This window comes from Cyprinus carpio, chromosome B5 (genome assembly GCF_018340385.1).
Source record: "Cyprinus carpio isolate SPL01 chromosome B5, ASM1834038v1, whole genome shotgun sequence".
NCBI classification, from domain to species: Eukaryota; Metazoa; Chordata; class Actinopteri; order Cypriniformes; family Cyprinidae; genus Cyprinus; species Cyprinus carpio.
Genome location: NC_056601.1, coordinates 8,791,108 through 8,804,232, shown reverse-complemented (window position 1 = coordinate 8,804,232; position 13,125 = coordinate 8,791,108). Strand labels below are relative to the sequence as shown.

Below are 13,125 nucleotides of genomic sequence, written 5' to 3'. Positions count from 1 at the left end.
TACGTAGCATCTCAATGCTCGAACGGGACAGTGCAAAGCCAGGGCTGGGTCTGCCTCCTCCAGGGGCAGTGATTGCAGGTTCACCACTTGGTCTTTGAAGGGTACCTTGGGCACGTAGCCGGGCCGGGGCCTCAGGATTACCTGGGAGTCAGCCGGGCCTAATCTCTAGGCACAAATCATCGACTGAAAATGCATGCAGGTCCCCTACCCTCTTGATGGAGGCCAGTGCAAGCAGGAACAGAGTTTTCAGTGAAAGAAACTTTAGCTCAACTGAATACAAAGGCTCGAATGGGCCCTGCTGTAGTGATTTTAGCACTAGAGTCAGGTCTCAAGAGGGTATAGAGGGAACCTGATGACGAGGTCATGCTTACCTAAAGACTTCCCATTCATGAGGTCATGTTACACAGCAATAGCAGCAACCTGGACTTTGAGGGTGGAGGGAGACCGCCTTCGCTCCAGCCCTTGCTGCAGAAAGAAAAGCAGACAGAAAGGAATCTTCGGGCATCATCTCGGCGAGTAGAACACCACTCAACGAACAGGTTCCACTTCAAGGCGTAAGCGTGTCTCGTAGACGGTGCTCTTGCCGAAGTGATGGTGTTCACTACCTCCTGGGGTAGGTCACCTAGAACCTCCGTGTCCCATCCAGGGACCAGACATGGAGTTTCCAAAGTTCTGGACACGGGTGCCAAATGGTTCCCCATCTCTGAGTCAGTAGATCCTTCCTCAGAGGAATGGGCCAAGGAGGGGCTGTCGCGAGGAGCACTAGTTCGGGGAACCAGGTCTGAGTGGGCCAATACAGTGCCACTAGCAAGACTTGCTCCTCGGACTTTGCACAGTGTCTGTGCGAGTAGGCCTTGCGGCCAGCTGTGTGCCAGTGCGTCTGCGCCGAGTGTTCCCTTGGTCAGGGAGTAGAACAAATGGCAGTGAGAGGTCTCTGGAGAAGCAAACAGGTCTACCTGAGTGGCTCCGAACCATCTCCAAATCACCTGGACCGTCAGGGGATAGAGTCTCCATTCTCCCGGGAGCATTGCTTGAGACAGCTCGTCGGCTGCAAAGTTGCGCAGTCCTGGATTGTGAACAGCATGAAGTGACCTCAGAACCTTCCGACTCCAAAGGAGGAAGTGGCGGGTGAGTTGCAACATGCGACAGGAGCACAGACCACCTTGTCGGTTGATGCACGCAACAGTTGCCGTGTTGTCCGTTCGGACCAGCACGTGCTTGCCTTTGAGACGGTTCAAGGCAAGGTGCACTGCTAACACTTCGGCAACTCTTTTAGAGCTGAGGCGCACAGGGGAATTGGCTGCTTGCAACATGGCAGGGGGTAGTGCAGCCTGAAGTGCGCAACCCACTCGACTCAGGAACGACCACCGCTGAAGCGCCGTCTCGCCAACACACAAAGCTTCCGAAAGCGTGCTGAACTCATAGTTCACAGCAGACACAGTTGAGCAGAACGCTCGGGTCCGAAATTGAAAAGCTGGTATGCATTGCACCTGCTGCCTTATTATACTCACGCTGTGATCAGCGGCAGATGGATGCAAAAATTGCATGCCAATGTGCATTGGCTCATTTAGTTTACACTCGAAGTAGATTGGTCTATCGAAGCGATATCCCAATTCGTCAGTCACCGACGTGATGTCGAGAGTGACCGACTGAAAGGGAACTGCATACATAATCATTAAACAAATTGAAAATGCTGAGTAAAGCACTTTTATGTCCCACTGCAAGAAATGTCAAGGTATTCAGCTATACTGACACATTGTTTCCAACTGTTATGCCGCCTCCATACACACAGATAAGCACAGCTTTAACTTATTTTATGCTCATTAAAGCTGAAAATCTCACTTTCTGTCATGTACTGTACCTCTTCTTGAAAAGCTTGAAAAATATCTTATTTACTTCCCGTGGGGACCTGATTAGCAAAATTGGAAAGTGTGTCCAAAACAACTGTCCAAATATTACTGTTTTTAGGATAAGATGAAAATAAATGACCAGTCATTTTTAGACAGAAGTAAATGTCAGTTACATATACAGTATTTCCATTTTATTTCTGTCCATATTGTTTATTTTGATGCTTATTTTTGAAGAACATAATTTGAACAGAACATTTTATGTATGTGCTCTTTGCAGTCCAGGCAATGATGAGAATAAGCCCAGTAAAATGACTCCCTGTGTGTCTATCTATTTGTATGCATGTTTGTTCTGTTGTGTGCATATGTGATCAACAGTGATGGTGTTTGGTGTCTGATATAAACATCTCCAAATGAAATTAAGGACTGCTGCACATTCCTGCCATTTCTGTTATATCACAAACCTCCCCCATCTGCTCTCATTTTCATAACCATTCAATCTACCCTGCCTCTCCTCCATCATCCTCTCTGTCATGCTGCTTTTCTCTTTTCAATCTCTTTCCCGCAGTATATTGTTTTTTCCATTTACTTTACATTTTCACTTCTTCACAATATGCACATCCTGACTGTGTCTAAAGCTGAACTGTGTAATTTCTGCATGTCATGCTGCAGCAAGGACAAGTTATTTTAAAATATACTTACGTAATATTTGTCATCATCCTCATTGTACGCCAGCTTGACAACACCATATGAGCCCTTTAAGATAGAAGAAATGGATAGAGGAAAAAAGATAAACAAAACAGGTAGAGTGATATGAGTCAGACTATGAGACTGTGCTGTGGGTCAGTAAGGGTCAGTGTCTGAATGCTTGAATGACTGCTATGAAACAAGATGGCCATGAGATTTTTCTGATGTTTATATGCATGTCGACTATCAAAATAACTCAATAGGAGTATGATGTAGGTGAGCTTACCTTCCCAATCACAATCTAAAAAATCCAATCTTCAAACAAAATACAATCCACACATTGTGAAAAAAGCAAAAAGCAGAGACAGAGAGAGAGAATTGAATCAATCTCAGCTACACACACAAAGGAGTCATGACACTATATTAATATACTTCACACCAGAGGTGTAAGCCAGTTACAGGTGGAAACAACAAATCATTTGTTTCATAACCTATTCCATATAGAAACTGCAAAAGAAAAGATTTAAAAATACTTTTGCATCCTGGTTGACTCTGACAGCAAATACCACAATCTCAATACCATTTTACTACTGACAGAAAGCCTGATCCACTTTGCAGTTAATTCTGTTCAAAAAAGGCCATTTAAACATTGGTTTTCACTAAAGATCCTTTATTTAGCTTTTATTAATTGACATTAAGGTCATTTTATATAATTTAATTAATTAAACATGAACAAAAATAAATAATTTTCTTTCAGCAATAAAATCAAACTCTTTCATTTTTGTATTTTGAATCGGGCAACAAATGGAGGAAATCGCTGACTGTCATGTCATGTCATTGTGCCCATGAGAAGATGAACAAGACCATATTATTAAAGAAGAAATGCATCTTAAAAAACAGGGGGTTTGATGTCTTTGAATCAGCTGGTAAGTGTGAAAAGACTCACATGCAGCCAAGTTGGCAAAGCAATAACTATATCTGAATCAGCAACCTTGCTGTATTGTTAACTGCAAACTTTTCTCCACAGCAGGGAACATTACTACTGCAAACAATTCTGCCCTAATACCAATCCTTGCTTTCTACTAGCTGGAATGCACTACAAATATTGTAGCATTATAAAGAATGTAAAACAAGACCTTTATGTTTACTTTAAAAGCAATAAATTTAGTTTGATTAAAAACATCAACAAACTGCCATTTTCTTTTGATTCATTGTTTTGTTATGCTGTACTGAAAAATGTGGCTCTAAAACTGAGGTAAATAACAAAAGATGGATTTGCAGTGCAGTTACAACCCTGCTCAACATCATTTCAGAAATTGCATAAATATTGAGGCAAGAACGGGAAGAAAGACTGTAGTAGTGGTAAAAGCTAAAATTTGAGGAAGAACTTCTCTAGGAGAGGAACCTCGCTGAGAATGCACTGACAGATGAGGATACATTTTAAACACAGAACAATTTGATACTCTTAGTGCAAGAAAAGGTTTTAATGGTTCTTTAAAGTACCATTAAAAATAATTATCTGTAAAGTTTATTTACAGATAATGAAATGAGAAGAACTAAAAAAAATGAAGACTGAGCGGCAGAGAGAGAAAGAAAGAGAGAGGGCAGAAGAGAGGTACACTGGACTCCTGGCTGAGTCTACTCTATTACTGGCACATGCTCAGTAAGCCCTGCATTGCAGTATACCCACGCGCACACACACAAATGATCAAAACTTACCAACAACAAGAGATTAAAAATGATTATAGATGGACTAGAATGAGTTAGTTTAAACAAGACCTTAAATTTGTTCAAAAGAAAAAAGTAGGGATTCAGTGATATTACTGAAAATATTTCATAAAAATGAAAATTACCTATATGTTTTACTCACCCTCGAGGCATCCTAGGTGTATGACTTTCTTCTTTCAGACGAATCCTATTGGAGTTATATTAAAAATGGTCCTGGCTATTCCAAGCTCTATCATTGCAATCGGCGGTGTTGCAGTTGAACAGTCCACAAGTCGTCAAATAAACCACAAACATTCATAATAAAATGTGCCGCACACAGCTAAGGGGGGTAAATAAAGGCCTCTGTGGCGAATCCATGTGTTTTTGTAATAAATATATCAATATTTCAAAAGTAATAACACTTCATCAAACTGTGGAATGCGGAATGTGGATGACGTCGGCGTTGCGCGATTAGTGACGAATGCGGAGAGATAAACAAAACATCTGCGCCAGACAGATACCGGAAATGAGAGAAAAGTGTTTATTACATTTGAAATATGGACATTTTTCTTACAAAAATGCATGGATTCGCTACATGAGGCCTTTATTCACCCCCTAGAGCCATGTGAGGCACATTTTATTATGGATGCGCGTGCTTTATTTGACACCTTGTGGACTGTTGAACAGAAACACCCACCGACTGCAATGATAACGCTTCGAATAGCCAGGACAAATTTTAATATAACTTAGATTGGATTCGGCAGAAAGAAGAAAGTCATATACACCTAGGATGCCTCGAGGGTGAGTACAACTAATTTTCATTTTTGGGTGAACTAACCCTTTAAACCAATAAAACGCAAAATATCATCATGTCATGGCAGTTGAATTGTAAATGGCAGTAAAATTAACCAATAAAAAAAAATAAAACTAAAATCCATCATTAAAAACTGCTACAGGTGAATTTAGGCATCAAAACACTGTGCAGTATTAAAAAATTACATTTAACAGTGTTTTTACATTTAACAGTGTTGTTAAGTGAGTGCTATCTAAATGGCGAAGATAAGAACAAAGTAAAATTAGAGGAAATGAGCTTGTACAACTAAATATATAATATCACCTGATAGTGTCAATCAATTTTCTTTTTTTATTTAAATTTTAAGTATCTGATATTGACCGATAACCAATTTGGAACCAATACTGTACATTCCTAATGAAAATTTATATTATTATTCACATTATTCATCAATTATTCTTTTAAATCATTCATCAATTATTCATATTGTCATGGCCTAAAGAACAATACAGCCCACAATACAGCACATTGCATAAATATTTCATAGTAGTCTACACTTTCCTATCCATAAATGTTTCAAAATTGCTTGTCTCACAGGCTCAATAAATCATTTTGAACCATATTTAATTTTATATTGATTCAACGAAGAAGAGAGCAGAAATAACCACACATTACTCCATAAAGAAGTCTAGTGAAATGTTTTATCATGCAGGATGCTTAGTTTCTTATCTATGTTGTGATGATATAACTTGTGAGCTCTGAGGAAAAAAACAGCCACAACTTCAAAACAGATATGCCTCAAAACTAAATTGCTTTTCCTGTCCACAGAAAACAGCAGGTTTTCTAGGCTGCTAATGCTATAGTGTAGCTCCTACCATCAGGTAACACTTCAATGAGATTTCACAGTTATAAACTACAGTCGCTCTACATATGAAGGACTCGCAGAGTCAGAACACATCTGAGCCCTGTCACAACAAATAAATGCCACGTCTACTTCCTGTGAAGGCAGAGATGCCTCCTAGGGCAAAGAGAACGGAAGTATTGGAAAAAGAGAAGATGAATAAATGAGGAAAAGACAGGGAGAACATAAAGAGAGGAAGTTCGAAAGAGAGTGAGCTTAAGTTTTCACTGAGGGAAATAAAACGTTTAGGCATGACAGTGGAGGATTAGCACACAGGCTCTATTTTCACTTTGGTCCTCCTCCAGGTTGGCTCTTTTTTTTTTTAAACCCTGGATAATCTTGGGTTTAAGTAAGATACAACCATATTGTGCATTCAAATGTTGTACTACGATAACATCTGGGATCACAGCATGTAAGTGGTGTAGGTTATGGTGGGTAATGCTGGAGGTGAAGCAGGCACAGAGTATTTCATGGAAAGGGCATGAGTTTATTATGGCCAAAGGCGAGTGAAAGAAAAAGTACACGAGAACAAAATGGAAAAGGACAAAAGGGAAAAAGAAACAGAGAAAGAGCAAAAGCAAACAGAGAGAGTAGGCAAAAGCGAGGGAGGAAGAGAAATATCCAGTGATGTGAAATCTGACAGTCAATTACTTTGACTACTCCATGTTCCTTAACCAAAACAGCCTCACATTACTGCTCACACTTCAGCTGGAGTGTCAAAAACAGAAAGAAAAATAAAAAAGAAAACCCTCAGAAAAACAAAAAAAAATACGACAGATAGAGAGACAGGACCCCAGACTTTTTTTTTTCTTGTCCTACAAGTCAAAGAAAACAGTAGAGTCTCAAAAATGTGACTGGAGCTGCTGGGAGGAAGAGAAAGAGACAATGAAGGAAAGAGAGAATGAGAGGTTGAGACTATTAGATATATGATAAACAGGCTCAGGATACGAAGCAAACAGCTCACCTCAACATCAGAAAAATCAATTATAATCCACATAAAATGAGTCTCATTTACTCACTTTGTTCTTACTCCGGTTCTAATGTTGATAGATCTGCATTATTGTAATTGTGCACCTAGTAATTAGTTTTATATAGATATACACCCAGACCATCTTCATTTAAGGGATATTTCACATTTCTAATAATAATATATAGCTTAACAAATTTCACCACATCCCTAAAGAATTTTTTTTGTTTTACATTTCCATTCAAAAGTTTGGGGTCAACCTTTAAAAAAAAAAAAAAAAAAAAAAGAAATATGTATTTTTACACAGCAAGGATAAAATAACTAAATGAAAAGTGACAGTTCTATTTCAAATAAATGCAGTCCTTCTGAACTCATCAAAGAATCTTGAAAAAACACAGTTTCCAGAAAAGTATAAATAGCACAATTGTTTTCAACACTGATAATAAGACGAAATGTTTCTTGAGCACCAAATCAGCATATATAAATGATTTCTGAAGGACCATGTGAGAGGGAAGACTGGAGTAATGGCTGCTGAAAATTCAGCTTTGCAATTCAATTTTTTGTACCGTTATGAGCATACAGTAGTTAGCAAATGAGATGCAATATAAGTATATTCCCTCAAGATGCTGCTTTGAAATGATACATTGATAAGTTAATGAAACACAAAACCATAAAGTATAATTTTCCCTGCAGAACAATAGCAATCAATCAGTGTAAAGCTCTTCTTCCACAGCCCTTTCCACCAGTGATAGCCATCTCACAGGCAGTTAAGTAAATCATGCCAGAACATGTGAGAATGTGGGAAGGATACGCTGCGTTCCTCTAATCTCTGCTTTATGAGGCTTTCTCTAACTACCAGCGATCATATCAGAGACTGCAGCCATTTCTGCCACTAAAACAAATAGTACTGAGATATTAGAGATAAACAATAAGATCCTTAGAAAAGACTGAGGAATGTTTGATTTCTTCATACTTCATAAGAATATATTTCTTTACTACACAATTTTCATTTATACAGTAATAAAGCTGTCAATAGAATATATTTGTGAAAAATTATTATGTATGATTAAGGTACACTTTAAAATAAATGAATAAAAAAGACCAACTTCAACCAGACAAGACTTGTAAAACAAACTTAAAGGGTTATTTCACCCCAAAATGAAAAATTTGTTTTTAATTACTCACCCTTCTTTGGTTTCAAACCCATAAGACTTTTGTTCATCTTTGGAACACAAATTAAGATATTTTTGATGAAATCCAATAGCTTTCTGACCATGCATATACAGCAACGCACTAAACCACTGATGTACCATGGACTATTTTAATGATGTCCTTACTACCTTTCTGGGCCTTGAACGTGTCAGTTGCAATGCTGTCTTTGGATTTGGAACAACATGAGGGTGTGTAATTAATGACAGAATTTTCATTTTTGGGTGAACTCACCCTTTAAGTGAGTTACATGAATGGTTCAACCAGAAACAAATATTCTTTCATCATTTACTTACCCTCATGTCATTCCAAACCCATATGACCATCTTTCTTCTGTGTAACACCAAATGTAATTTTGACAACACACTAGTTGCCCTTTTTCATGCAATTACAAAGAATGGAGACTCATGCTTTCCAGCTGTGGCCAATAGCAATCCATGTCTACATATACATCAACCTAGGCTACAATAACAATATCTGTCTCTTAGTCCAACTTCACAAAATTGGGGTCTAAAGTGGTTTTATGACTTTTAGAAAAATAACTTCTTTAGTCCAACTGAAATTAAGCTTTTAAAACGCATGTAAATGCACTGATAACTTACTAACTCAACTGGATGAGTTTGAATGTGTACACCATATTAATCAATTAATTAAAAAATTGTTCTGTGGAAAATGACGTGAGGGTGAGTAAATAATGACAGACTTTTAGTAAACAGAAGCCTATCATTTAAGTACTCCAGTACGAACGTACATTAAAAAGATTCAAACTACATCAATGACAGTAAACAGCTTAAGTACTAAGAGTGTTTCCCACTGGATGAGTGTTAGAGCAGATGAGAAGAACAAGTCCAGCTGATGCTCCTCTCAGAGCAGAGTGCCTCTCACACTACAGAGAGAAGATGAGGAGCACCCCTGCCTTTCAGGGTCTCAGCCCTCAGACAGGCTTGAGCCCCATTAACACACACGAACATATAGCCAGGCAGAAATGTGGGCACACACACAGATCACCTCTACAGGTCAGAACAAAGATATTCTTTAATAGGAGCAGGTTGTTAGGAGGGGGAGGGTGCTGAGGCTGTGTATGAATGAAAGAAGCCTTATTAAAGTTTGGCTGTATGGGTCCCCACATGACCTGGACACTAATAACAGGAAATGAATTTTGCTTCAAACACACACACACACACACACACACACACACAGCACAAGCTCTTCATTCTATATAAGAGAGGATTTCATACAAGGAAATCAGTCAGATGTGAACAGATGTCAATAACTATTAAAGACTTGATACGGCAAATCAATCCAAAACAGTTATCAGAAAGGCTGATGTATTAGTTGTTATTTGACATTTTTTTATTATAAGATTTCCTGTTTAACTGATAAGCATCGAAACACAGTATACCACCCATTCACAGTTTTCATTAGTTTACTGTATTTGTTTAATGGCATATGCAAAAAATGTTATAGCATTTGCCTTTTTGTTATTATTAGGAAGGCAATTGCTATAATGCTTTTTCATATATACACAAACCCCATTCGGCAAATTAACATCATTTCTATCCTGACAACTCTCAGAGGGTTTGGCATGGTAATGTACATGATGGAATAGATCTCCTACGCTGCTGCTGCTGCGGCAGAGCAAGTACCGAGACTTGCTACTGCCAATACATCCACAACATGCCACTGTAAGCATGTAAGAAATACTGCTGCTGCACATATAACATACATGAAATAACCCCAAAATAGCATACATGAACCACCTCATAGCAGATCTATACAGGTGGAGCTGGGGAAGGTGGAGGGTTTCTGAAGTGCGCTGCAACTGCTACAGTAAGTGCTGGCTATGTATTTGAATGTTAAGCAGCAAGCTCATTGGCTGCTGATACAAAAAGAACCAATCAGCTGTGTCATGTGACAATGATGTCATTACGTCAGACTGAGTTAGACCTATCGGACTGCACCATCTAGAGTTTCATGAAAGAACTTTGGGTTTAAACAAATCTTTGAATATCTAGTAAATATTTAATTTCAAGAAACTCACAAACATTAAGGAATACAATCACTGATCTATATATGACTGGATCGCTCATCGCGTTCTAAACTGCCAGCAGGCAGTGAAGCCACCGGAAGTGTTCGATCCGCCATCTTACTAATCCCTACCGGCAGAGAGCACCATTGAGTCACATTCAAACCGCTGTCCTAAAATCACCCGATTAGAAGCAAATCAGTCAAACGGGACTAGTTTTTATGTTATGTGTATGTAAATTAATGTTTACTTCAGATGTTATCTGCAGTGTTTACGGTCGTTTGGGGCAGTATAAGCGATATATTTAAACCGTTTATGTGTGTGTGTCTGCTGCGCACTGATGACACAGGTAATGATCCAACACAAAATATAGCCTAATTCTTTATGAACATAATTATTCAGGAATTATTAAACATGAACGTATTAGTATCAGAAATGGATTTGAATATATTAGATTGAATAATACAATATCATCTGTTAATATTGCTATATACTGAACTGAAAAGCTTAACTTACTATCTTGGAAATAAAGCCTTTAAATGTCTTTTAATCCATACTGTGTAGTGTAAAGTTATTTCTCTGAATAAATTATGATGTGTATATTTTTAATGTCATGATTGAGCTACATCTATTTCAGACTCTCCAAGATCGCGGAAATATGTTTACTACCAGTAACGTTACCGTTTACATGTAAAATATTGTATGCTTAATTAATAATTATATTAACAACCGTTTGAATCATTACCTGCTTCAAAATGAATGCTGTTAATGAAATCATTGTTGAAACATTTGCACTTAGCGCTGAATAACGAATAAAAACACTATAACTAAATTATATAAACAATGAATAACTGTACAAGGCAAATAAAGGTATACAAAGCATAAATCTTTCTTCAGATTTTCAGAATGAGCACTTTGTCGTTTGTTTTATATGCTGAGGTCGTGTCCGTCTGATGTTTATCATGTTCATGATGTTCTCTACTGTAATGAACGTAGGTTTTTAATAAGTAGGGGAAATTCCCGACATTTAAAAAAATAACCGTTTACATGCCTAGGGTGTTTGCATTGTAGTAATGTACTGGGATACTTCAGATTTAAAAACGCTGACTTGTTATGTCATGTTTTCTCATTAAAATCATACAATTCCCTATTGATTCAATAGAACGTTTACGTACACTAGGGATTACCAATATGGCGGCGCGGCGGCTTCACTTTAATGACGTCATGAGCAATCCAGTTCTATATTATAGATCAGTGAATACAATCCATTTATGCAAATTTTGTGCAATTTCAAATCATTGATTTCAAACTATTCAGTGCTACTGTATATCCAGTTGGCAGCTATGTTATATATGCTGTGAACTGTATGAAAAATTGGTGTCACCTGGTCTTTATTTGAGAAAATATAATTTTGTACCATACTACTGTTGGTTACAGTGTTTACTGCCTTTTTTCATTTTTTATTCTTTAAAAATACTACAGTATAATAGGATTACAGAATCATGAAGTTGCATCTAGAGTAAAAATCTGTTTATTTAACACATTATATATAATATTTTGTTTTTAAATGGCTTACTTCTAATTTAGCAAATATTATGCAAAATAAAAATCAATTTCATTGTCTTTTTTTTTACATACTGTATAAGAGCACTATAAAAATGTTTCAGAACTCAAAACTTCCTCATTAGTACAAAAACAGCTTTTATTGAAACCAAGCTGCCAAAATAACTATCAACCAATAGTAATCAGTCATAAAAGTTATAAAAATGACAGTATGTCCAAGTAAATGTGGAATCATATTTCCACTGCAACTCCAGGAGATACTGTAATTCTTCTCACCTGCGAGTCTGAGATGGACACTCGCTTGGACTCGATGGTTGGCTGTCTGGCTATTCGGGAATAGCGTTCAGCCCCGCTCCCAGAAGACACATATGTTCCTCTCTCCTGCAATGACATCTTTCTGCCTGAAAGGTGTGGCCTCATGGGTGGAGCTTTCTTAACACCTGTCCCATTCTTCAGTACACTGGAGGAGGGATCAGACCTTAGCGACACCACAGACATCTTGTCGGTCATCTCAGCTGCCTGGGAGGATTCTGGGTCAGGGTCCACCCCCACGCAACCAGGATCACTGCTCATCGCCATGACGATGGAGTAGGAGGAGCTTGGAGGCAGGGAGGAGGGGGGTGTGGGGTTTTTGCATTAATTTTTCCACCTCCAATGTCAGCTTGCAGTTACAGGAAGCTGTGGCTATACAGACAGAAAAAGAGAGGAAGGAAACAAAGACAAAGAGTTTGTTACTGAAATGTAATTTTGTTACATAGCTTTTGGTCTTTCCTCATTTAAGTAGACAGGTGCTGAATGTTAACAAGATGGCTGTTGTGTGGATTGACTTCCAAAAGCATTAGTTCTCAAACAGGCTATTTTGATATTACACTTAATTAAATTAATGAATCATTCTTACATTTATTATAAATATACATAAACAATTTAACTTTACTAAAATGCAAAAAAAAAAGAGACAATAAAGATGTAAACTGGAATCAAATGTCTTTTCCCCTCACTACCTATTGGTTTTATTTAAGAACATACACTTCTTGAAACTTCTGAATCACTAAATTAAATGTAGTTAATTCATTTACTCTAACTATATCAACACTCCAGTTTTTGTTAATAACAGATGATTGTATCTGATAGTAGATGATTTGTATCAGTAAACAGCCATGTCAGCTTGGCTGATTAACGAAAGTGGGTTCTGTTGTCAAATATTTTTAGAAATTATTGTAGTATATTTTAAAAAAAAAATATTTATTTTATTTTTACATTTTTATTTTTTAAAATGTATCTGTAAAATGTTATAATATTTTGAAAATTATAATAATATTTATAACAACATTACAATAATCAATATTAAAATACTGTATTCAGTTAATATGACAATGAATAAATAATAAAAGCAAAAAAACTTTGAACAGACAAACAAAAAATATT

General features: G+C 37.4%; 1 protein-coding gene across 1 annotated transcript in view; it reads right to left on the bottom strand.

Annotated features, from left to right (window-relative positions):
• Positions 1 to 12,333, bottom strand: part of camkk1a (calcium/calmodulin-dependent protein kinase kinase 1, alpha a) — a 40,667-nt gene extending 28,334 nt beyond the window's left edge. The window contains exons 1-5 of the mRNA XM_042724156.1: positions 11,977 to 12,333; positions 3,578 to 3,588; positions 2,901 to 2,922; positions 2,821 to 2,835; positions 2,550 to 2,603 (exon numbers count right to left, since the gene is read on the bottom strand). Coding sequence (XP_042580090.1) covers positions 2,550 to 2,603; positions 2,821 to 2,835; positions 2,901 to 2,922; positions 3,578 to 3,588; positions 11,977 to 12,279 — 405 coding nt within the window. The 5' untranslated portion in view covers positions 12,280 to 12,333. The remainder of the gene's footprint in view (positions 1 to 2,549; positions 2,604 to 2,820; positions 2,836 to 2,900; positions 2,923 to 3,577; positions 3,589 to 11,976) is intronic.
• Positions 12,334 to 13,125: the final 792 nt, after the last annotated feature.